The sequence below is a fragment of the Odocoileus virginianus genome, chromosome 19, assembly GCF_023699985.2.
Source record: "Odocoileus virginianus isolate 20LAN1187 ecotype Illinois chromosome 19, Ovbor_1.2, whole genome shotgun sequence".
NCBI lineage: Eukaryota > Metazoa > Chordata > Mammalia > Artiodactyla > Cervidae > Odocoileus > Odocoileus virginianus.
Window position 1 is genome coordinate 17,966,414 of NC_069692.1, and position 26,563 is coordinate 17,992,976.

The 26,563-nt window shown below is 37.0% G+C and overlaps 1 protein-coding gene across 6 annotated transcripts in view; it reads left to right on the top strand.

The window, feature by feature from the left end:
• Positions 1 to 26,563, top strand: part of FAM184A (family with sequence similarity 184 member A) — a 118,643-nt gene that overhangs the window by 81,573 nt on the left and 10,507 nt on the right. For 3 of the 6 annotated variants that reach the window (XM_070449899.1, XM_070449896.1, XM_070449897.1), the window contains exons 10-15: positions 5,865 to 5,906; positions 13,910 to 14,122; positions 16,453 to 16,606; positions 20,768 to 20,895; positions 22,225 to 22,409; positions 22,858 to 23,004. In XM_070449899.1, the coding sequence (XP_070306000.1) occupies positions 5,865 to 5,906; positions 13,910 to 14,122; positions 16,453 to 16,606; positions 20,768 to 20,895; positions 22,225 to 22,409; positions 22,858 to 23,004 (869 nt within the window). The remainder of the gene's footprint in view (positions 1 to 5,864; positions 5,907 to 13,909; positions 14,123 to 16,452; positions 16,607 to 20,767; positions 20,896 to 22,224; positions 22,410 to 22,857; positions 23,005 to 26,563) is intronic. The other 3 variants (XM_070449898.1, XM_020899693.2, XM_020899694.2) reach the window with 3 other exon arrangements.

The window sequence follows — 26,563 nt, forward strand, 5'->3', positions numbered from 1 at the left end:
CAAATAGATAGGGAAACAGTGGGAGATTTTATTTTTCTGGGCTCCAAAAATCACTGCAGATGGTGACTTCAGCCAAGAAATTAAAAGATTCTTACTCCTTGGAAGGAAAGTTATGACCAACCTAGACAGCATGTTAAAGAGCAGAGACTACTTTGCCAACAAAGTTCTGTATAGTCAAGGCTAAGGTTTTTCCAGTAGTCATGTATGGATGTGAGAGTTGGACGGTGAAGAAAGCTGAACGCCGAAGAATTGATGCTTTTGAACTGTGGTGTTGGAGAAGACTCTTGAGAGTCCCTTGGACTGCGAAGAGATCCAGCCAGTCCATCCTAAAGGAGATCAGTCCTGGGTGTTCATTGGAAGGACTGATGCTGAAGCTGAAACTCCAATACTTCGGCCACCTGATGCGAAGCACTGACTCATTTGAAAAGACCCTGATGCTGGGAAAGATTGAGGGCAGGAGAAGGGGATGACAGAGGATGAGATGATTGGATGGCATCACCAACTCAATGGACATGGGTTTGAGTGGACTCCGGGAGTTGGTGATGGACAGGGAGGCCTGGTGTGCTGTGGTTCATGGGGTCGCAAAGAGTCGGACACAAATGAGAAAGTGAACTAAACTGAACACAGCATGCAGGATCTTAGTTCCCTAACCAAGGATTGAACCCTTACCTACACTGGGAGTGTGTAGTCTTAACCACTGGACTACCGGGAAGTTCCCACCTGCCCCCCGAGTAGTTTTAATGTGTGTTGAGTGTGTGTATGTGTATATCTGTTTTGCAAAATACTGCAGTGGGACTGTGATGAAATGCAGAACAGTCTATGCCTTCACAGGTACTAGGACCCAGAAGACACCTGAAAAGTATTAAGAACTTCTAGATAGCACTGTAATAGTAAATACATTTATTTCCATTTCCTATGGCAAGATACTAAAAATAATTACAATTCTTTGGATTTGAAAACATTCAGTAGATATATAATTATAAAGTTAAAGACCTAGCCTCTGAGAAGTATTAAAATTATCTAACATTAGCTTCTCTTCACCTTAATTTCATTGAAAAACCTGTTATTACTGATTTAGTTTAAATATAAAACAATTGTTCATGACTTTTTATTTTTTGTTTCAGGAGAATTATTAAAGTTGTGATTCCCACTTCTAATCTTAGGTTTATTGGTTGCTTTTCTCTAGATATTAGTATACTTGAAAATAATATTGGAGAAAACTTTCCATAATTTAAGAAAGTACAGTGTTATATGTTAGATACTTAATTTTGGAATATTTTATTAAGATTTAACATATTTTACTTGAATGCAGTGTAAGATTAGTGTAGATATTGTTTCAAGGAATTTAGAAATTTAACAAGTGACATTTCCTCTGTTAGTAAAGAAAATCCTATTGTCAGAATAAAAAATTTTGACATAGGTTAAAAATTCAGTATTTCTGATATGCTAGGCACTGTGACAGACCAGTAACAGGGCTGTCTCACTTCCCTTTGTTTATAATCTAGAAAAGAAGGCAAATAGAAATGGCACATTAATTCATTACGACTGTAATGTTGTATGGGGAAGGCTTCTCTAAGTGCAGGATCTTTTACTTGGAAGAGAAGCAGAATCAGGCCCAGAGGAGAAGGAGAAGAGCATTCTGGGCAGAGGGGGAAGTATGTGCAAAGGTCCTTAGGCAGCCCCCAAATACCTGTATTCTGGGGAATAGAGAGCTAGGAAGACGGGGGAGGTGGGCAGCAGGGTCAGGTAACATGTTTGCCTTGTGGAGACTTTATCTAAAGTGCCATGACGAGCCACTGAAAGATTTTAAGCAAGGTTTGACGAATCTAACACATTCAAATATTAAAGTTTCAAACTCTGACTGCAGTACGGAGAACAGACCAGAGTAGGACAGGATAGGTGCTGTTCAGTGATATTGTTTCCCTCTTGGCAGTCTGTCCTTGTTCAGATTAATACAAATATTTAGTATACTCATTTCTCTTGAAGGAATACATTTCTAAGTCTTAGATTTTGTTGGCTTCTGTCAACAAGATATCTATGTTTTTTTCTAAATAACTCCTTTTTGTTATCTAAAAGTTTCTCATTGCTTCTTATGTTACTGTGGGGAAGGGGAAAAGGTAGAGAGTAGTAAGAACTAACTCAGTAATAAAAGTCCGTACCATTCATTTAGTCATTTAGTAAACAATTATTGACCATTTACTCCTTGCCAGGTACTAAGTTTGGCACTTTGGATGCAAAATATGAACAAGCCATGGTCCTCTAAAAGCTTGTCATTAAGTGTGTGCATGCTAAGTCTCTTCCGTCCTGTGGACCATACCCAACCAGGCTCCTCTGTCCGTGGCGATTCTCCAGGCAAGAATACTGGAGTGGGTTCCCATATCCTCCTCCAGGGGATCTTCCCGCCCAGGGATCAAACCCGCATCTCTTATGTCTCCAGCATTAGTAGGCAGGTTCTTCACCACTAGCACCACCTGGGAAGCCCTGTAATTCAGTGGATTTCAATATTTATATACCAGTGCGTTTGTAAACTGCAAACATCTATCGATAAAAACCTTGTGGTATTTTCTAAATGAATAAGCTGAGGATTAGAACAATGAGATTACTCCTAAGAGTATAGTTTTCTTACATACAAAGCTGTAAACTTCTCATTAAGTGCAGCAACTTTTTCAGTTATTTTCAGTTTTTCTTCCTCACTTATAATAGCTGAAAGTCTGATTATATTCATCCATCAAGACCAGAAATCCTGAAACACCTTAGTAAGCCTTCTGTGCTGAAATATTCAAGTGCTCTAATGAGCTGAAGAGGACCTCTTAAGGCCCTTTTCAGTCATCTCAAAAACTAACAAGTAGCTTAGATACTTTAAAGGAAACTGACTTATATAGCATTAATTTTTCTTAACATGGATCTTGCTCATATAGAATACTTGCCAAATAATATACTTGCATATAGATTTTTAGCTCATCCAGTATTCTCGCAAACATTTACTGGGGGATCTCAGCCCATTTTGTGTTTTAAATACCATCTATAGGCCATGCATGCTCAGTTGCTCAGTCGTGTCCAACTCTTTGTGACCCCACAGCCTGCAGCTCTCCAGGCTCCTCTCTCCATGGGGGTTCTCCAGGCAAGAATACTGGAGTGGGTAGCCATGCCCTCCTCCAGGAGCTCTTTCTGACCCAGGGATCGAACCCAGGTCTCCTGTGTCTGCTGCATTGGCGGGCGGGTTCTTTACTCTCAGCCTCCGAGGAAGCCCCGTCTGTATAGGTCAGTGACTTCCAGTTAAACACAAGTTAAATCTCCAGCCTTTGTCTTCATTCAAACTCAAGTCACTTGGTTATCTAAAAGGCATCTCAGACTTAGCCTGTATAGCTCAAAAGTATTGATTCTCAATCCCTATCCCATCATCACTTCCTGGCACTGCTTTTTGTCCAGAACAAAAACCGAAGAGTCATCCTTGCTTTCTCTCTTTTCTGATCTCTCATGTAATCTCAATCCTGTTTATTCCACCTCCGAAACAAATTCCAGTTCCACCTGCTTCTGTCTCTCTTAGCAAACACTAGTCCAAGCTACCATATAATAGCCTTCTATTTAGCTCCCCCAATTTCACTTTTCCCCCCACAAACTTGAAGTAATCTTTTATAATGTAAATCAGATCGTGCCATTTTCCGGCTTACAATTCTTTCAGGGGTCCCCACTGAATTAAGGCTCTTTAGTCCCTGGTGGCGCAGCAGTAAAGAATCTGCCTGCAATGCAGGAGACTCAGGTTCGATCCCTGGGTTTGATCCCCAGGAGAAGGAAATGGCAACCCACTCCAGTACTCTTGCCTGGGAAATCCCATGGACAGAGGAGCCTGGTGGGTTACAGTCCATGAAGTTGCAAAGAGTCAGATATGACTTGGCAACTCAACAACAAATATGTCCTATCTCATTTCAGCCTCACAAACACCCCACCACACACCCAGTCATTCCAACTCGCTTACACCTTAGGGTCTTTGAGCTAATCCTTCTGCCTGTACACTCTTTCCCCCAAATCATTTCATTTTGTGGCTGGCTTCTTCACGGATTCTAAGTTTAAATGACACTTTTTTCCAAAGATCTTTCTTTACCATCAATGCAATATCACCTCTAGTCACTTCCTATCACATCAACCTTTTAAAATCCTATTTATCATGAACTTTTTCTTACTTTTTAATTTATGTATGTTTGTTTAGTATCTTATTCAGTTCTCTATATCACTTTGTACTTCCTAGAATATAATAGTACTCTAATAAAAATTCTTTAAACAAAAAAATCTTACTTCATTTATGTACTCACCAATAAGGGTATTGTGACCCATCACTGCTGCTGTGCCTTTTCTAATTGCTGTTGCTGGGTCTGTGATGTAAGTCACCCCAGGTCACAGCTTGTGGACCAGGACTTTTGGTTTAGATATTTCCATGGCCTGCAGCAATATGAGGACAGAGGTAGTGACCATATGAGTTCAGATTCCAGATGTTCAAATATACTTCTCTTATAGAAAATCTAGAATTCCTATTGAAGAACCTCTGATCTGTAATATTGGTCTAATTTATCAGTTAGTTCAGGAATCCTAAATAACATACATACTTTTTTTGTCTGACGATACTTTAAAGAATTTAAAAATTACTTCATAAGTAAATGACATTCATTTTGGATTAACTTCTAGTACAAGGATATCAGTTCAGAGAAATACAAAGAGGTTAAAAAAAACTAAGAAATCCATTGGATTTGCATAAACTTCGTGACCTCTGGAGAAGTATCTCATTGGTATATAAAGAATATTATAAGTAGAAGAAAGAATAAAGTAAAAAATAAAATATGAGAGTTTAAACTGAGAAGTTATAGAATAATCAAACAGTTAATAGTTTTTCTCAGCTTATTTTTTTCAGCTCTGTGAACTATATCCTAAATTAGTCTTAGGGTATTAGTAAATAATTGTTTACCAAATAAAAGCTATCTTTAGTTTATAACACATTAAGGAATATTCACATTATGGGGGAAAAGATAATTATATTCTATCTGAAAATTTGATTAACGTCCATAGTAAAAGCCACCTTGCAGAAACTTTCCTATATTAGTAGTATAAATTTAAAATAGTATTTTGTACCCTTGGAAGGCAAAAAAATGAGGCAATTGAAAACTAAATCACATTTTTCCCATATTTAGGGGAGGGAGAGTATGTTTTTCCAATGGTTTATCACTCAACATTTCAGTGAGCTAAAAAATGAACCCAGGTCATGTATAATTTTATCAAATACAGTCTAGGAAATAGGGTCGAAAAGATACAAAGGCATTGTTTCTTCCTTTCCTCTGAACTTTAACCCTAAACCAGATTATTATTCAGTCTTTACATTTTCAATGATTATCTCATATTTATCTTTAGCCCTCAAATTATGTAGTCAATTAAGTTAGTGTTTCAGTTCTCATCTGCTCATTTCTCACAAAAGAAATCCTTCTAGAACCTACTCCAGTGCTGAGTGGAATACTTTGAGGCATTATATTATAGATTTCTGGAAGGAATTTAGAACAGTAATATTCCTTCCAGGTGCTTCAATAACCATTATCTTTTAAACTGACCTCTGGTTTACATGTACTATCCTTTGGTATCTTTTATAGGTAAGTTTGCAAGCCCAGAAGTATCAGACTCTGTTTTAAAGGACTACAGATAATGTAGATTCTGTGTCATAAAGTTCTTTTTGTCTGATTTTTTTTTCAGAACTGTTTTCAACGTACTTGTTTCTTGAGCATATTATAATTAATGTTCTGTGTCTTACTCTCCCTTTTTATCCCTCTTTCTTTCACTTAGTCAATTTCTGAATGTTTCCCTTTATCCCTGTGATCTTTTCATAGCGGCACTCTCTGGGGGAAGCTTTGCATAAATCTATCAACAATGTAAGTGAGCGGCACTTACACTTTGTACACAGGGCATGTTGCACTTTTGGTTTTGCATCAACATCATCACCGCTTGAAAGCTTTAACTTATGATATTAAAAAATACACTTTTTGGCATCAGTAAGATATGTTGTATATAGGTAGCAAAGCTTCTAACTTTCAGCCTTTCATTTGTGTATGTGCACACATCTGTCACACTATATTGATAAGCATGCATTTTATTTTAAAGCCAAGCAAGATTTTACTTCTCATACATAAAATTCATTATTTTAATACTTGCATTGATAGATACAGTAATATTTTGAAAAACTGTCAACTTGTTGACTCTAATAAAAATGGAAATAAATGTAAATGTATTTCTTCTTTTGTTAGTTTGTTTTTTGAAAGAGTAGTATCAATTGACTTCTTAAGAGTATCAGATAGTTGTGCAGGTTCATAGATTCAGAATATATTTTACATTTTAATGTTACAATTATTAAAAGATTTAAAGCAAAATGGAGTAAATCCCTTTCCAAAGAATTGGCAATGCTATTCTTTTACTTAGGCACACTCAGAAATGCAGATATTAAGCTTCAAAGTAATATTCCATTTAAACAATAATTAAATTTTTTTTCTTTACATATGAAGAGAAAAATGAGATTTGTTTTCACAATGAACCCATACCCAACTTGTTCTTTAAAATAAGTTGGCAGAGAGGTAAGCATCTTTGAATATTTTTCTTGATATCCTAGGGCAGAGGTCAGCAAGCTTTTTCTGCAAAAGACCAGACAATAAATATTTCTAGCTTTGTGGGTCATGCAGTGTCTGTGACACCTGCTGGCCTCTGCTGTTATATGGAAGTGCCCATGGGCAATATGTGAATGAATCCTTTAATTTGTAGAAACAGACTCCAATGTGCCAATTCCTGACCTAGAGGAATCAAATCTTGAGTCTAGAGTGGTCCTATGAAATTTTTATATTTCAAAACTGTGTCCTCCTATCTCCTTAATTTCTTTCTACTGTGCAAGAAAATTTTTATCTGTTCTTTATGTCCAACTTTACTGTCTATATGAAAATTAGAAATACATGAATACATTTAATGCCATTTTCTTTAATGTATTTTAAAGTGGTACTCAATGTTGGCGAACTAAGGCTACATTTAGAAATTTTTTTTTAACAGTCACATAGAGCATAGTAAGAATTCGGGCATGGTTGCTGTATCAGTCCAGACTTTCTGACATGCATGCTAATTGGGATAGAAATAAGAACCCCAAATAAGATATGATTGATTATTGTCAAAAATTATTTGAGTTGTACTTCAAAATACTTGTGACAACATAGTCACTTTCCCCTAAACAGTTATAAATGAAAAAGTGTTCATTAAAGCAAAAACAGTTTTATTTAATTTAAATCTGTTAGTTATTGAATGAGAATGCCTTGATTCATCTCCTACAAAATAAGCAAAAGAGGTCTATAACACAATGAAATCCCCATTAATTAGTTCTCTTTTGTAACATCATAGTCACTGAGGACGAACTGTTCACTCAGACATCTCCCAAACAAGATGTGACCTTGTCAGTATCATTCAGCCAAGTGAGAGCTACCCACCCTCTCCACACACTGTTTAGCCAGCCTTCCGTGCAAGAAGTTTCCCACTATATGCTGTCTTGTTCTAAGAGAACAAGTAATTGTTGATGCCTCTGTTTATAAAAACTTGGTAATTTTTTCAACTAAGAAAGAGGATAACTGGAAATATTCCTAAACTATCTTAAGTAGGCATTACTGTGGTTCTCAATCAATAAACTCAGTTTATAGGTCTTCTTAGAAAATACCAGAAAATTATGGATGATTCAGTATTTTCCTGAATGGTCATAATTTCAGAAGCTTAAGTTGACTTTTCTTAGCCAGGCCCTTCAAAAATAGCAAATTAGAGGTTAAAAAGGAAAAACGATAGAAAGAATTAAAATATTCAAACAGTTTCAAATGTTTTACATGAGCATTTATATAAATTATTGACATAGTAATAAATTATTCTACTGTTCTGGGCCTATGTAGATGTTTCTAATGTTGCTTTATATATTTGAAAGTATTGAACTGAATATTAATATCATGTAGTTTAGACTTTCTGATAATTTATGTTGACCTTTCTTGTCAAAATTAACAAGTATTCTGGCTCAACACAATTCTACAACTCCACACCTATAATTTATTGAAAAATGAAATTGTCCTTAAACATCCTAGTTTTCAAATTGTTTTTTCTTACTAATTTTTCTTGTTTTCACAAAAAATGAATGAACCCTCTCACACAAAGCCTCTACCCTGGAAAGCAAGTCATTTTTAAAAAATTGTAATTTATATGACAGCCTTTTTCAAAAACACACAAAATCACTAGATAAATTGTTCACCAGTATCTTGATAAATTGACCAAAACTAGGAGAAAAGGCCATAGGTAATATTACTTAAAGAAGATAGGTTGTTTTCCTCCTTGTTCTCATAAAATGAACTGAGAGCAAAGGACAAGTAAAAGACCAGAGCTTCAAAGACCTCTCTGGACATTGCTTTAAGATTCTCATTAAAGAAGCAGCCAGAGTCTTAGTTTTATGAACTCCAGAGCAGTGCTTCTCAACTATGACTGCATAAAGTCATCTGTGAAACTTCAAAAAGAGAGAGAGACTCACCCTTCTGATAGACTCACATGAGCATGTGTTCAGACCATTTATTTTGGAGTGTTTTGGTACAGCATTTGTAATAGCAAAATCAGGTGAGATGATCTGAATTTCCATCAGAAAGGATTAAAGTAATTACAGTGCATTTGTACTTTGAATGATGTCTGCTAGGAGAAGTCTGGCTTTAAGCAGCAGAACGCCCAGTTAACAGTGGCTCATGCCGTCAGTATACTTAATGAAGTACCCGAGCACTGTCTGTGCTTCTGTTTTGCCATGTTCCATGTTAGCCTTGGGCCCTCAGGTTTGTCATGTCACGGTTGCAGCATGGCTGCTACAGCGCCAGCTTGCATGCTCTTGAACAACTTTGCTAATACAGGAGACTCTCTGTTAAGCAGTGTTTAAATCAGGAAATAAAATCCCTCCCCCCCTCCAAATTCTCCACATACTTCCTTTTAGCTTATTAACTAAGACGGAATGATACGACCTTTGAGTTAGGTTACTGTGACCTTCTTATCCCGGTTGTAATTCACTCCTTGGTGCTGGGAGAGGGGCCTGCCTTCTTGAAGACTGGGATTTTCATTCAGTTTCTGAACAAACTCAAGAGTTCAACTCTCTGTGAAGAAAGAAAAAGGGGGAGATGGGCATTTGGGAAGGACGAAACGGTGCCTGCCATTTGCATTATCTGTAGTCATTGAAAAGAATGGGGCATTCCTACATGTCATGGATTGTATACCCTAGAAATGCCCCCATGAGAGGAAAAACAAACCTCTAAAACCAAACTTGTTGGCCTCCCTCGTGGAGAAATCATTGACCATTATTAAGTAAATCCATGAGTGTACTCAGCTTGAAGGGAGCTACATATAGTTGAGTGTTTGAAAAACCATAGCAACTGCGGATCTTGACACCCTCATGGTTTCATGAAGGAAGTTGATGTTTATTTCTCTGTTTAAGACATAGGGAATGTCTGTTCCAACAGCAGCCCCATGGGTCTCTGTTTCAACTACTTTGGACATTAAGCTCTGGTCTCTTGAGGTGTGCCCTGGGGCCCCCAAGTAATTTTTGTCATATCATGCCAGATGTACACTCTACATGGTGAAAGTCATCCATCCACCCATTTACACATAATGTAGTTTAAAAAAAGCAAAAGAAAACAAAACAGGAAATTAAGAGAGAGATAAGTCATAAGAATCTTGGGAGACATGTGCCTAAAATAAAACACTGTTAACAATTTGGTGCACTTTCTTCCAAACTGTTGTCATTTATAAATAAATATAGATACATGCAAATGCAAAAAAAAAAAAAGGAGTCTTGGGAGATACCAAAATGTTAGAACTGATTACCCTTAGGGATTGGAATTTGGTGAGGAAAGGGAAGGAAGGATACTTTCCCTTTCATTTTATAAACTCCTTTATTAAAGAAATTTTTTTTCACAATGAACACATTACTTTGGTAGTTAGAAATTATGTTAGGTGGTCTGGGCTCAATTCCAGACCTGTTTAATCAGAATAGCCAAGGGTCAGTGACTGGGCAAGTACATTTATTAAAATTTACAGAGATGATTCCAATATACAGCCAGGTTTGAGAACCACAGATTACATTTACTATCTCAGGTTATGCTTTGTTTTGAGGATAAACTATTTGTATGTTTTCTGTATTCTTTCATTTCTGTAATAAGATTTTTGTTAGGGGTAAAGAAAACTAGAGTGCATCAAAAACCAAAGGTTGTAAGTAGGACGTACATAGTGAATGACCTATCTCATGTTGACATCCTATCACATCCAGTACCTCAGATTTGATATTTCAGTTTCTGTTTTGAGCGATTTCCACAAACACCATTGCAGTGGTACAGAATCTTTGTGAAACCGCCCTGTTGGAAAGAGGTAAAGCTTTCCCTTCCTCAGAAAAATATATCTATATGTCTTTAATTTTGTCTTTTTGAAATTTTTATAGCCTTATTTTCAAAAAGATAGTATTGGTAGAGATCAGAAGGTAGCAATTACTGTCAGTGAAGTTTGGCTTTTAAAATTATTTGCAAAGTATCTGGTACCTCCTGATTAGTAGAATATATTACTTAATTCATATATAAACTGCTGTGGTGGGAATTATTTAATTAGGATGAAAATTTTTTCTAAAATATTCTCTTTGGTTCATTTAAAATCAGCAAAATAAAAAGCTTTAAGATTTAAAATTACAACAAATGTGTAAAAATTTATACCATATACTTCATAATTTGAAAATAATTTGAAACAACTAGTACTGCTTCTCATTTATTCAACAAATGCCTTTCTGTAATAGTGTAATGAGAGTATTGATCTAAGTTACCTAGACTATTTAATGCAAAGTCTTTTTTTTATTAATGAAGTTTTATATTAATATTTATTTCCATAAAGTATACTAAACTCTGCTATTTAAGTTATAGCTATAAAACAGCTCATTTTACATTGCTTTGCTCATTATTTCTGTCTTTAAAGTGCCATGTAATTTTCATGCTGAATAAAGGCTGGCAATTTAATGCCATCTACTAATTTAATTTTTAAAAGAGCAAAATAAGTCTTGATGCTGCATTGCACGATAAAGGCTTCCTGCTTAGAAATAATGTTATGTTTTGAGCATGACTCTAAAGATTTTTAGATAGCCTTAATATTATTTTCATATGCTTTCAAAATTAAGAATATAAAGTGTATAAACTAAGTATACTTGAGGACTAAATTGCATGATAATGTCTTTTTGCATATACTTTATATTTGCTTAAATATAAAGATTAATCATATATCCTAAAATTAAAAATATTCCTTTGGAGTTCTTTCAAGGTAAAGTATATAATGATTTAAAGTATTTACGCTGGAGAGGTTTAAAAAGTGTGCTAAGATTTTAAATGTATAACTGTTACAAAACTGGTATTCATTAATTTTAAATGCTGTACTTTTTTATAAATTTCATCCTTACTTGGTTCAAGTGTGAGTCAAATTATAGTCAAATTAACCTCTGGGAGCTCTTCTTGATACAGTGACCTTTTGAAATAGATAGCTCAGGAAAAAAAAAGCTACACTGCTGTGAGCTGATTGGCTTCTTACTAACCTAAGTGCACCCTTAATTGGAGGACAGGATCCAGGGCCCCCACTAGCCCATGTGGTGCCTGTGTACAAGTCAGAACGCTATGCCACTTTTCTTTGAGAGGACTTGGATGCATACCAGGGCAGACGGCTTGGTGAGCAGCTTGTTCACTGGGTAAATTCGTCCTCACTTGGCCAGGGACCCAATAATAGCTTTGATGGGATCAGTCACTATTCTTTATGTAATGTAGTCTTTCCCTAATGTTCCCATATATGTTCTAGTAAGTTGTCACCAGGAACAAGGCAGTCACATGGGTCCCTATTCTGGGTCTGGGACTAGGGTTGAACTTGGGAAGAGAGTGGGTAGGAGCCTTGTGTATTTCAAGAACCAGCTAACTCTACCACTTTACACATCAGGGTTCACAAATACACATTTTTATTACCTTTTACGCTGTTTTGGTTCTTTTTTCTTTGGAGGTTGTCTGTAGTATTCATTCCATCCTGATTTTCTTTGCACCGATGGTGAGAAATCACATGACATGGTTTGTGTGGCCCTCCAGCTCACACAAGGAAGCCTTAGCTCTTGCTGCACCTTGCTCCTGCAGTTTCACGCGCGCAGGTGTATTTGAGCTGTGACTCGTCAGTGCTTCTGCCGTTTAGAGGTGTATGGAGTTGCGTTACCTGGGGTCAGAGTGTAGCAGTTCCCCATGACTCCAAACATGGAAATAACCTCTGAAATCTTAGGCTTATGTGGAAATTAGTGAGTAGAATTCATATAACTTTCAATAGGTAAAGTCACTTCTTTGGAAATATGTTAAGACAGATTGAACGTGTGTCAGTAGCATCATTTCTCATCGCTACTTGACCCTTTCCACGTGCTCACCTTTACTTCTGATCCTGACGTATAACCTGGCCCTTGCCCCAGACCCTTCCAGACGGCTGACATCTATCCGAAGCTCAATACAGCCTGAGCCTGTTTCCTGCTGCTGGCCTCTCCCTCTCCTGTCTTCCAGTTCGTTCGTTCTTATTTTTCTTTCTCAGTTTGCATTGCTGGTGATTCTTCAGCCTATCATTTTCTTTCTCATGTACCTTCATGGTAAGACATGTGAGGCAGCCTGTGTCTGCCTTCCATCAATCAAAAGAAAGTTTTTTATTATTTACAGAAAGTCACTTTAAAGTCTTTTCTTTCCATTAGCTTTCTTGGCCACAGAAACAGTTTTACCTACATATAAACACAGCATCTTATTATTTAATGGGATACATTTGACAGCTTTTTCCAACTGGTTTCCTTAAGTTCCCATTAGCCTCAGATTTGTAGAATATGATTGAGTCGTCTAGTTTCAAGTTTACAGTTTCGTTACATGAGAAGAGAAATAGATCAAATAAAATGGTTTCCACAAATGTTTATGTGGATACACGCACATAAATACAGATGCTTATACATATTTTGTGCTTCTGTTGGTTAATAAAGGTTTTAAATTAAGTATTTTAAAACATGCAGAGGCAGTGCTGATGTATTAAGGGTGATGTTTTCAATAGGAGGAACAAATAAATTCTCCATAGTGAAAGAAAAGTATCTGTCATTATAACAAGCCTGTAACTAGAAGATTGTGAGAGGTTTGTGATTTTTAAAAAGCTTGAAGTTTTGTAAATCCTTTTGAATTAAATCAAAATTCAAAAATAAAAATGTTTTTTACACAAGAACTCTAAATTGATAAACTGTTTAAAGAGTACTTCTTTAATCCTCACATAATCTTAGCTGGCTTTCATTGAGCAGTTAATCTTCATATGTGGCAGTAACTATTCTGAGTGAACTGTGTGTAGAAATGCTCTTTTCTCTCACATGGCCTGGTGAGGTGTTGACCGAAGCAAGTGGCAGAGCTAAGATTTTGACTCAGAGCCCACAGCCTTAAACAGTCCTGTGGCTCAGAAGTAAAGAATCTGCCTGCAGTGCAGGAGTCACAGGAAATGCAGGTTCAGTCCCTGGGTCGGGAAGATCCCCTGAGGAGGCATGGCATCCCACTCCAGTACTCTTGCCGGGAGAATCCCGTGGACAGAGGAGCCTGGCGGGCTGCAGTCCGTGAGGTTGCAGAGTCGGACACGACCGCGCATGCACTGAAAACAGAATGAAAGTGGTAATACCTAAAGATTAGCTATCTAGGATATGTTATAAAACATACAAGTGGGCACTTTAAGGCAGTTATTTTGCAGTTGTTAATATCTTCAAAATGCCTTTTCCCCTTAGATAGGCACTGTGTGAAATAGGCCTTGTATTTATTCCTCTGTGTGCCCTCCCATGGCACAGATTTCCCTCCTGAAGCAGAATCTGGAGATGCAGCTTTCCCAGTCTCAGACCTCTCTGCAGCAGCTGCAAGCCCAGTTCACACAGGAGCGACAGCGACTTACACAGGAGCTGGAAGACTTGGAGGAGCAGCATCAGCAGCGGCATAAGTCTTTGACAGACGCGCACGTCCTTGCATTTCAAACCATGGAAGAAGAGAAGGAAAAGGAGCAGAGAGTAAGTTTAGCTGACATGCATTCAGATGTAACCCAACAGCCTGATCACTGTCAACCTGACGATTCTAGAGAATTCATTTTTTGCTCCAAAAAAGTATATGTTGCTTTATTTCAGTGTGTTTCCTAGGCTATGACTTCTTGTAGGGGTCACAGTGATTAAACACATACACTAATTGTACACTGTAGGGCTTCCCTGATAGCTCAGTTGGTGAAGAATCTGCCTGCAATTCTGGAGACCCTGGTTCGATTCCTGGGTCGGGAAGATCCGCTGGAGAAGGGATAGGCTACCCACTCCAGTATTCTTGGGCTTCCCTTGTGGCTCAGCTGGTAAAGAATCCACCTGCAATGAGGGAGACTTAGGCTCGATCCCTGGGTTGGGAAGATCCTCTGGAGAAGGGAAAGGCTACCCACTACAGTATCCTGGCCTGGAGAATTCCATGGACTGTACAGTCCATGGGGTTGCAAAGAGTCAGACATGACTGAGTGACTTTCAGTTTCACTTTAATTGTACACTGTAGCAGATATTTGTTATTTCTGTTTCCCATGATAAAACCAAGGTCATGATGAGACTAATGCTCTGGTTTGTCATGTGTTAGCAGTTGATTACATAAATTTAGTCGTTACTATAACCACTGTAATCTCTTAATACTGGTCTTGAACTTAGTCTTTCATCCAATTTTTAATTTTTTTCTTTTAGTCTAGATCTACAAAAGATACATGTGCCCAAAGCATTTAAAGTTTTTATCTCCATTTTTCCCCTGATGCTTTTTCTTATGTACAGAACTCAACAATGAAATGAAATTGGAGACATTTAAAAATAGTATAATTCCCTGTATAGTGTTTGTATCACTATATGCTGATCACTCAGAAAAGATACATTATTGGTTTTATTATGTGCCAGAATCTCTACATATCCATTATTTAATTCTGTGTTAAAATGTTAGTTGGACATAGTCTTAGTGTGATTAATTTTAGTGTAGTTCATTTCTTAACACTGTATTTCTCAATTTCTTTTAAGGACCTTATAGATAATTACGATAAAGATGTGATAGAAAAAGTTACTAATAATAATGTTTACCATCCATACTGTTACTACATAGACACATTTTAATCCTTTATTTGGGTATAGACACTATTTTAAGAAATGGTATGTTATTTAAAAATTGTTAAAAATGTCATACTCTTATAAACAACTCTTAAAAACAACTAATTTGCCTGTACAGTAAGTTTAATCTATTGACCTTGTCCAAAAAAATCAAGGGAATTCATTTGGTTAATAATTCAACCTTAGCATTGCTAAATCCAATTCATTGGATTCCATTTGTGAATTATAATATAACACATAAGCTTACATATCAGTACTTTAATTTTATACATACAGTCTTTTCAGAACTATAATCATTTTTCAGAAGAAATCAGAACCGGCAATTTTATTGTCTGTCATCAGGTAGCCAAGCTAACCCTAAGTCATGTTGTCTGTATTCAAAGTCCTTTATTTTACCTATACTCAAAGGAGCCTATACTTTATGTTTCAGAAAGAATATAAGTAGTCAAATAATAATTTTTAAAAGCAGCATTTTAGAGTAGTGATTGAAGAGACACCGCCCTGCTTACAATGCGATTGCTTTCCCGGAAACCTTTGTAGATTACGGTAAGAACCCTTCCTGGCACAGTGCAGTCTCTACACTTGAAGTGCTGTGAGCTTTGTTTTTACACTCTTGTGGCCATATATCTTCGCTTCGTCTTGGCCACATGTATGTAGTCTATTCCTCTGGCTAGGCTTTTAAAACTAACCACATGAAAGGCTTCAGTTCAGTTTTCCAGCTACATCCTCTCAGAGCTTTTGCTTCTGTTCATAAATGCAGGAACAAAGAAAGGATGACTGTAGGAAAACGCTACAAACACTTTTTAAGGTTGGAGTTGTAAAAGCCCTCCTCTCTTTTCCTAATCAGGAGATCTTTCCTGATCTGCCCTCCTCCACCTCTTCCCTGAGTCCAAGTTTGTGCACACAGAAGAATTATTTGTTAATTTTTGGTGGTTTACATCTCCTTAGCAGTTTAAGAAAATAGCTTTATTTGGAAACTGCCCTAGGTAAAGGGTCTGTATCTCAATACAAACACTATATATTGACTCTGATTCATGATGTTTATGCTCCTGAAGTGACCCTGCTAGTTTATTTTCTAGTGATGATCTTATATCTGGTTTTCTTGAAATGAATTAGAGACCTGTTTTCCTTAAATAATAAATGAGTTTTAGTATTTTTTCTATTTTGTTTGCGTTTCCCTTCCTGTAGTCTAGCATAATAATTTGAGTATGTTTCTCTCATTCTAGGCTCTTGAAAGTCATTTACAACAGAAACATTCTGCAGAGCTTCAATCATTAAAAGATGCACACAGGGAATCAATGGAGGGCTTCCGGATAGAAATGGAGCAGGAACTTCAGACGCTTCGGTTTGAATTAGAAGATGAAGGAAAGGCTATGCTTGGTATTTTGAAACGATTACAATCCTATCATATTTATTTTTACATCCTTCTAACTTGAGATTCAATAAGAAATTACAAAACTGTACTCTTAATTTTTGAAACCTCAAAATGACTGTCTGAGTGTTGTTTGCATTTTATTTGAAGTTACTGGATGAAGGAGCATGTGTTGGTGGAGTAGGATGGATAGAACACAAATGGTAAAGTGAGGTTCCATCAATGTTCTCTGTACTCTGGCTGTATCAGCAACACACAGTGGTGCTTCCGTTTGTCGTTAAGAGACTAACTGGAGTTAGTCCGTGACATTCAGACTTCCCACTAGCAAGTGACTGAAAGGAATAGATAAGCATGGACCCACATGTCTTTAGGCTGTATCATCATATTGGGGTTTTTTCCCCCACTTTAGGATTTTATTTCAATGGGAAAAATCATGTTTCGGTCTGACTTTTTGTATGGGTGTTTATAGAGATTATATTAAATAGGATTTTTATCTTTGAGGTGTTAAAAATCATTACCTTTCCTATAGAAGATAATTGAGTTTGGAAAAAAACTGAAATGTATTTAAAGGGTTTTTTGTTTGTTTTTAATGTCATTCAATAACTTTTTATTCCTGTCATTTTATTTCCTTGTTTGTTTTTTTTTTACACCAAATTCTCCTAATGTTTTTCGTGTCTTTTGTCGCACTTCAGTGGAACATTCTTTTCAAAGTAAGAATTGAGAAAAAAGGAGACCAAAGTTGTGAATATTTGGGGCCTCAAAGGGAAAACCAGTTGACTCATTTCATCATCTCTACTATTGCTGGGAGTTCTAGGCCAGGTCGTTATAGCTCTCTCCTCTTCCTAAGGAGAGGTGAAGATGAGCCAAGTGTTGGAACCCTTGTCCACTGAAACATGATTTAAATATGTCTTTGTTGACAATAGGACTTCTTGTGATTTCTTAAACTTTTTATTTTGAGATAATTGTAGAATCACATGTGGGCATTACCTAATGGCTCAGTAGTAAAGAATCTGCCTGCAAGGCAGGAGCCAGAGGAGCCACAGGTTTGATCCCTGGGTCAGGAAGATCTCCTGGAGAAGGGCATGACAACCCACTCCAGTATTCTTGCCTGGAGAATCCCATGGACAGAGGAGCCGGGCAGGCTGCAGTCCATAGGGTCAAACACAACGGACGTATCTTAGCATGCACACAAACCTTTTATTTTGAGATGATTCACAGGAGGCCATATATTCACATGTGGGCTTCCCTGATGGCTCAGATGGTAAAGAATCTACGTGCAATGCAGGAGACCTGGGTTTGACCCCTGGGTTGGGAAGATACCCTCAAGAAGGAAATGGCAATCTGCTCCAGTATTCCTGCCTGGAGAATCCCATGGACAGAGGAGCCTGGTGTGCTATAGTCCATGGAGTTGCAAAGAGTCGGACACAACCGAGTGACTAACACTTTCACTTTCCTAAGAAATAGTACGGTGAGATCCTCTGAATGCTTTACCCAGTTTCCCCCAAAGGTAACATTTTCAAAACTAAAGTGCATGTCACAGCCAGGATGTTGACATTGATGCAGACACAGAAGACACAACATTGCCATCACATGCGATCCCTACTGCCTGTATATAGCCACATGTACTTTACTCCCTCCCCATCTTTCATTTCTGGCAACCATTCATCTCTTCTGCCTTTCTTTAATGTCATTTTAAGAATGTTGTAAATGGAATTGTACAATATGTAACCTTTTGATATTGGCTTTTTTCCACTCAGCATAATTCTCTGCAGGTTCATTCAGGTTGTTATATGTATCAGTAGTTGTCCCCATGGTACTGACCTCTCATATTTGTTGTCTTCACCCACTGAAGGACATCCGTGTGTTTTGTGTAAATTTAGGCAGGAGTTGAGTTGCAGGAGTTCTTGTGCAAATGTAGGCAGGAGTTGGTCGTATGATAATCATATGTTTAGTTTGTTAAGAAACTGCCTGTTTTCCAGACTGGTTATACCATTTTATATCCCCACCAGCAATGTATGAGTGATCGAGTTTCTTCACATCCTCACCAGCATTTGATGTGTCATTATTTTGTATTTTAGCCATTCTGGTAGGAGTGTAGTGATATCTCCCTGTAAATTTTACTTTGCATTTCCCTAATGGCTAATGGTATTGAGCATTTTTTCCACACCTTCATTTACCATTTGTGTATCTTCTTTTCCAGTTTGATTATTTCTGTTTTTACACCCATCTGTGGCTTCAGTGACCATCTATTGTGCTGTGACTCCAAATATGTATTTCTAGACCAAACTACTTTCCTTGTGAATTAGACTTACACTTTTTACAACTTTTTAGACTGTTAGGTATTCTAACTCACACTCTGTGTTTTAAAATATTAGCTCACCATCTCCCTCACTTCTAAAATATGTTTCCATTTCTGAAGTTTCCACTTGAATTTATGGTATCACTGTTTACTGAGTTGCTAAAACTATGAATCTGGGAGGTGCCTTCAACCTTTTTTCTTTTGCTTCCATATCCTGTTATTTCCTCCTCTTAAATATTCTCTGTATCTGTTTCCTCTTCTTTCATCCTTCTGCCACACTTGATTCATGGTTGTACCATTTCTCACCTGAATTATTGCCACAGCCTTCTTGCTGATCTCTCTTCTACAGTCCATTCTCCAGACTCCAGTTGGGTTAATTTTTGCTAAACTCAAGTCTCACTATGTGACTTTAATCCTTCAGTGATTTCTTGTGTGCTTCCTCAAGTCCTGAAGCAGCCCAGCACCAGGGGAAGCAACTTATGAGGTTCTTGGGAGGAGCCTAAATTGACTTGCTACAAGCACAGCGTTTCTTTTTTTTTTTAACAAACTTTTTTATTTTATATTGGGGTATAGCCGATTAACAATATTGTGATAGTTTCAAGTGGAGAACAAAGGGATTCAGCCATACATATACAAGTATCCATTCTCCCCCAAACTCCCCTCCCATCCAGGCTGCCACTTAACATTGAGCAGAGTTCCTGTACTAGACAGTAGGTCCTTGTTCATTATCCATTTTAAATATAGCAGTGTGTACGTGTCCATCCCAAACTATCCCTCCCCCTGGTAACCATAAATTTGTTCTCTAAGAAGCATAGCATTTCTTTGAAATCTCATGTTTTAGCTTTGAAATTTGTAATTTGTATTTTACACATATCTTCAGTATTAATATAAAAACAGTGACTTTTCCAGAAATCTTCAGGTCAGATTCATGTTTCAGAAGATGTCATACATCCACGCATTTTCAGTATCTTAGTTTGAGGACCGTGAATCAGAACATGCAGTGGAAAGCATTTGTGTTAAAAAGCTTTCTCAGAACTGGGCTCTCTTGTCTATCCAGTATGACTGCTTGCTCTGTGGGCGCTTGCCATACCAAACTTTTTATAATTTGTCTGATAGACCAGGTTCTTTCTGCTTTTGCATATGTTAGCCTGCGTTACTGTGACAATTCCTTTGTGATCCTATCCCCACTTTCCCTCTCCTAGGAAATCTAGGTTCTTGGACACCACCCTGCTCTCATTATAACCCGTGTTCATCTCTGATACCCCACTTAACTCCTTGACATGATGTTTTCCCTCTAGCCTGTGCAGTTATAAAAACAAAGGTTATATCTTATTCTCCCCTCGTATAGTACCTGGCATTCAGTATGTGTGGATTTTATGAAATGATCTCAAATTCAGATAAAAATGATGACTTCCAAATCACCAGGAACATTTACCAGATAATGCTTAACATCACTGAGTGATTTTGTGGAAGAAGTCTTACCTGACTGGGAAGTTCCCTCCTAAATATGTGTTATAGTACTATTCAACTCTAAATTTATATTCTACTAGTGAGTGAGAAGAGTTTTAAAAATTTCCTTTCCGTTAGCACCTTGCTTGCAAACTGAAAGCCTATACAGAAATACCTTGATTCATTTGAGCAGCTGAAAATTTTATCCTCATCAAAGCTAGATGAACCTCTAAATTGATACTTTATGATAGTCTATAGTAGTCTAAGAGGCATACACAATTCTATGGTATTTTAATGGAAATATATGTGTCCTAATTTTAAAAAATAATACTTTGTAAATACTTTGTAACTTTTATAATTTTTATCTAAAATACTAATATTTTTAAAATACACTAAATCTCTTTTTTCCCTTTGATACCAGCTTCCTTACGCTCCGAACTAAACCAGCAACATGCAGCTGCAATTGATTTGTTAAGGCATAATCATCATCAAGAATTGGCAGCTGCTAAAATGGAATTAGAGCGAAGCATAGACATCAGCAGAAGACAGGTAAAAGAGCCTTGTGTTCTGTGATGACTTCTTAAATGTGAACAGATTTGAAAATGTTCATAATTTTATGAAAATCATTTTGTAATAACTAGTATTTCAGTAGTAATTATTTACTGTCTAATTAAAGAGTTATTTTTAAAGAGAAATAGGTAACTTGACTTTAGTATAATGGTCAGTTTATTTTATGACCTTTCAATTGAATATTTTGAATTTTATTTGCATTTTGAGTGAACAATGAAATGTGAATAATACAAAGAGTGAAAACAGAATACTATAAAACAGCAGTGTCCAGTGGAACTTGCCATGATGAAGGACCTGTTGTTTTAATATATCTGTCCTAAGGTAGTCACTAGCCAAACATGTCTAGTGTAACCAAGGACCTGATTTTTTAATTAGTTTTTATTAATTTATTTAATTGATTTCAGTTAATTTAAACTTGAATATAAATAGCCATATCAGATAGCACAGCCATAGAAGTAGCAGGTCCTCAGGAAGAAAGAAGATAATTTGTATTTCCATATCACTAGCACAGCTACTGTTCACACTTTAAATTTTTCTCATGAATACTGTCTTTAACTAGATAGTTTGTATCCTGAATATATGTCTGGATGAAATGGATTTCTAGGCATAGTACAATGAAGGCCATTTTTTATCAGTTTATTACTAATGACTTTCACTTTGTTCTTCAAATATGTTAAATGATCAGCTCAAATTTTTCTTCATTACTAGAAAGCTTTAAATGAACTACCTTTTAACCATGGAGGTAAGTTCTGTTCTCTTCAGCTAGACTGCTGCTGGAATTGACAATGTCTAGATCTGCAGAATTTGCCAAAAGCAGTGACTTCTAGGAAGATGGAAGGGAGTTTATCTGTCAGACAAGATAACTGCTTGACCAGCATGAAGCAGATAAAGTCTTCTAAGCAACAGGATGTGTGTGTTTAGGGATGGCCTTCATTAGAGGCTGGTCCTTTTTAAATTAAAGGACGATGGTACTAGCATTTTACTAGAACAATGGTTCTAGTCTCAGCTCTGCCACTGATTATAAGTCATCTTTGGACAAATCTCTCTTTGGTATTGTTTTCTTAATCAGTAAAATGAGGAAGATGTGCTTATATGGTCTTTTGAGTCTTCTGTGGTCCTGAAATTACTGAAGCTGAATCCATATAAACACTTTTTTATATATACGAGAATAGAGGTTTCCTGGTTTCAGCAGTTTGCTTTTGAAGCAATGTCAGTTTATTACATTTGACATTCCAGTATGTCATTTTCTTCCTCTTAAACAGAGAAAGTGAATAGGTAGAAAACTTTTCAGAACTATTTATTTTCCAGAGTAAGGAGCACATGTGCAGAATAACAGATCTACAAGATGAAGTAAGACACAGAGAGCATCACATCTCAGACTTGGACAAGGAGGTACATCACCTTCATGAAAATATAAATGCCCTAACCAAAGAACTGGAATTTAAGGGAAAAGAAATTCTCAGAATACGAAGTGAATCCAACCAACAGATGAGGTATGCCTTTAATTACTGCAGAAGGAATTTGCAGTGTTACCTGAAAGACTATTGCAATGGTATTTAACAATACATGCCTATTTTTATGACTAGATAGCCTTCCAGTAAGATACTGAAGACCAGTTTTTACTTTGGTGACTATGTTATCATTTGACTGTAGAAAAAATGTTTGTATTCTGAATGATGTATATGCATTTACTAACTTTTCAAATTATATATAAGTAACTAAAATCTTTAAAAAATGTTATTTAAAAAAGCATTAAAGGAGACAACTTTAACAAGCTAGAAGATTAGAGCAAAGTAAGTACTTTACTTTAGACTGTTACCAATGATTTTCTAATTTTCTGTGTATTATACCTAAAAACCATTTCAAATCTGGTAGAATATAGAAAGTTTTGAAAGCTTGACTTCAGAATAACTTTCTGTTAACTAAAACTAAATTAAACAGGTTGCATGAACAAGATTTAAACAAGAGACTTGAAAAAGAGCTGGATGTCATGACAGCAGACCACCTCAGAGAGAAAAATATCATGCGGGCAGATTTTAATAAGACTAACGAGCTACTCAAGGAAGTAAATGCAGCTTTACAAGTGTCGTAAGTCACCTTATGTTAAAGAAAATTCACATGTGGAGAATAAATAAATTGAGGAGCACTGTGTGTCACCTCAGGTTAGCTAGTCTTGAATTGATATTTTAAAAAGAAAACTTAATGCCATATTACAGATGGTAATTGCAATATATTATTTAATTAGAAGAAGGCAGTTGCATGAATATGTTTAATCAGCTGCTGCTGCTACAATTGTACTAGGACAATACTTGTCCAAAGACTGTCCCTCAGGGATCATGAACTATCACGCCATGGTGAAAACTCCAGATGTGACCAGTGGGATTATTATGATCCTATATATATTAATAATACATATTTTGCAAAAATACCAAAATATCTTAAAGAGACAAATACGCCTCTTAACGGTAGTGATTCCTTGTAAGAACTAAACTAGGAGATGCTGGGGATGGAGAAGAGCAAAAATGTCCGTCTTATTTTGTATTACTCTGTTGACACGTTGTTTGAATTCCTACAACAAGCATTTGATTGTTTTATGATTTTAAAAATCAATAAAGATAAAATATCACAAAATTACTACTTATACATAGTGGCTCCTATATAGTTAAAACCCAAAGTTCTAATTACTGGTTTATGGTTTTTTTTTTTTTTAACTTACTCATCCTCTCTTTTTTTACACTTATTTATAAACTTTTATAGCCAATGCACCTGGCATTCACTCCATCTCTGTGGCCTAAACTGTGGTCCAATTTAAGTTATCTCAGAAATAATTTACTCTGAGCTGCATCATATGGTTTATTCACCTCCAGTCTCTCTTTTTCCAATCAATTAAAAAGGCTTCATTAAAAAATGTAAGTATTTCCACATACTTTGATAAAGTCAAAATAGTGACTTAATTCCGTTACCGTCAAAGTCAAACTTTGGGCTCCGGCGTGCCTTCTCCTGCCTCATCCTACAGCCATCCGTATTCCCTGTCTGCTACTTGCGTGCCAGCCACACTGACCCCTCAGTTCCTTCTAAAGTCTCCTGTGTTGTCCTCTACAATCTAGAATAACCTTCTCTGTCATTCCTACCTATTACCTTCTTCTAATCATCTCTCATTTCCTGCATTTAACCAGCTAAGTCTCATAGTAAATATTGTTACATATGTACTATATATGCCCACTTTCACTACAGCTGAAACAGAAAACAGCATCCCCCAACCCGGCCATTGGCATTTACTTCAGTGGCCTCTGAGGAGAGGTATTCTTTCTGATGGACCTACACGGAATTTTCCCATCAGTAGGCACTCAGGGAATATTTTACAAGTAAAAATTTTGAGGATTCCCTATAATATTTACTACTTCGTAAAGTTACCATTGAAATGGTAGAGACTCATGAGATAATTTCCTCATAGTGGTTTTTGGTGTTTGTGGTTACCAGAGATAGACTTTTTAAATCCTTTTGAGCTGCTGTTAAGAGCTCAGATACCTGCTGTGTAGAAACGCTTATATCCTCAGGCATTTTGCAGAAATGAGTTACAGTAAACCCCAGGGCTGGGCTTTCCCTTTCTCTGACCTCTGTGTTATTTATCAGGAAGAGGCTGCAAAATCTCCCACTCGATACTCTGAAAAAACATGCTCACAGTAATAATAACCTCTGTCTATCCGTGTGTCCTGTCTCCTTAGGAATGTTAATTTACAAAGAGTAAAGGTTATATCGTTTTACTTCATTCTGTTTTTTAGGGTTTTGAACATTATAAATTTTCAGTAGATAGTAAATAATTTAGTTTAATATTCAGTTTTAATCAAAGAATTAGTATTACTCATAAGTCAAGTATTTTATCTGATTTTCTAGATCTACCATTTTTTTCTGCTTCAAGTAGGTCTATGCTAAACCAACCATATTTCTTTTTTCACCTGCTATCATCATGAAATTAGCCTCTGGTTTTAGGTATCTACTCATTTAGTTAAAAACAAACACACATACAAATGTATTTAGACCAGCAACGTCTGACAGATTTTTCTGTAACAGCAAAAATGTCCAGTATAGTAAATGTTAGCCACAAAGGCTGTTGAGCACTTCAGACAGTGGCTGGTGAAACCAAGGAACTGAATTTTTAACTTCATTTAATTTTAACTAATATAAATGTTAATAGCCACATATGGGCTAGTGTCTTCCATATTGAAAAGAAGAATTTTAGACAGTTGGATATTTCTGACGCATATCCTCAAATGCAGCCTGCTAGGATCTGCTGAATGGATTTAGACAGAGGTGGAATGCAGGGAGGGTCCATCTTGGTTTAAGGAACTGGGAGACAACTTTTGGACTACTTTCAGCCTGTTTCAGAGAACTAAGGGCACCCTATTAAAGTTCCTAGTCAACTACATGCTGACTTTAAAGTTTCAAAATCAGGAAAGCCCTGTGGACCCTCGGCAGTGGGTGTGGTGGAGGGCCCAGAGGAATGTGGGTCCACCTGCAAGGTTGCGACTGGGAGCTGGGGGCCTCTGAAGCAGCTGGACATTTCTTGTTTCTGTTCCTGTCCCAAGCCCTTGTTTGGACTCCAGGGAAATGAAATGGGGAACACTGTAGAAATGATGATAAGATTTCTGTATCTGTTACAGAATAATTACCAGCGATCTTCTCTAGTGCTGGGTGTTAAAGCCTTCTTAGGTTTTTGGATATTCTATCGAAATCGTTTTTTTTTTTTTTTAATGGTATAGTGTCTTAGTAAAAACATTGTATCTAAGAAATATGTCATGGTTTTTGTTTTAGAAACAGATGAGAGAATGGGCTAATTTTTAAAGAATTGTGTTTGTGCTAAATGTAAATATACACAGAACTTGGAGTCATGGCAGATCTATATTATGCAAAATAAGATGATTTGCCTCAGAGATGATGATGATTTAGGTTATTTTGCCTTAACTTCTCACTGTACTGAGGGCTTCCCAGGTGGCGCTAGTTAAAGAACCGCCTGCCAATGCAGGAGACATCATAAGAGACACAGGTCCTATCCCTGGGTCGGGAAAGTTCCCTGGAGGAGGGCATGGCAAACCTTTCCAGTATTCTTGCCTGAAAAATTTCATGGACAGGGGAGTTGGGCGGGCTACAGTCCATGGGGTCACAAAGAGTTGGACACGACTGAAGCACCTTAGCACTGTAGCACTGTACTGAAGCCGAAATATAATTTCTTCTTGGGGGGAAACACTGAGTTTCTATTCAGTTGAGTCTCTCAGTCGTGTCCCACTCTTTGCGACCCCATGGACTACAGCTTGCCAGGCCTCCCTGTCCATCACCAACTCCCGGAGTTTACTCAAACTCATGTTCATTGAGTCAATGATGCCATCAAGCCATCTCATCCTCTGTCGTCCCCTTCTCCTCCTGCCCTCAATCTTTCCCAGCATCAGGGTCTTTTCAAATGAGTCAGTTCTTTGCATCAGGTGGCCAAAGTACTGGGGTCTCAGCTTCAGCATCAGTCCTTCCAATGAATATTCAGGACTGATTCCCCGTAGGATGGACTGGTTGGATCTCCTTGCAGTCCCAGGGACTCTTGAGAGTCTTCTCCAACACCACAGTTCAAAAGCATCAATTCTTCGGCGCTCAGCTTTTC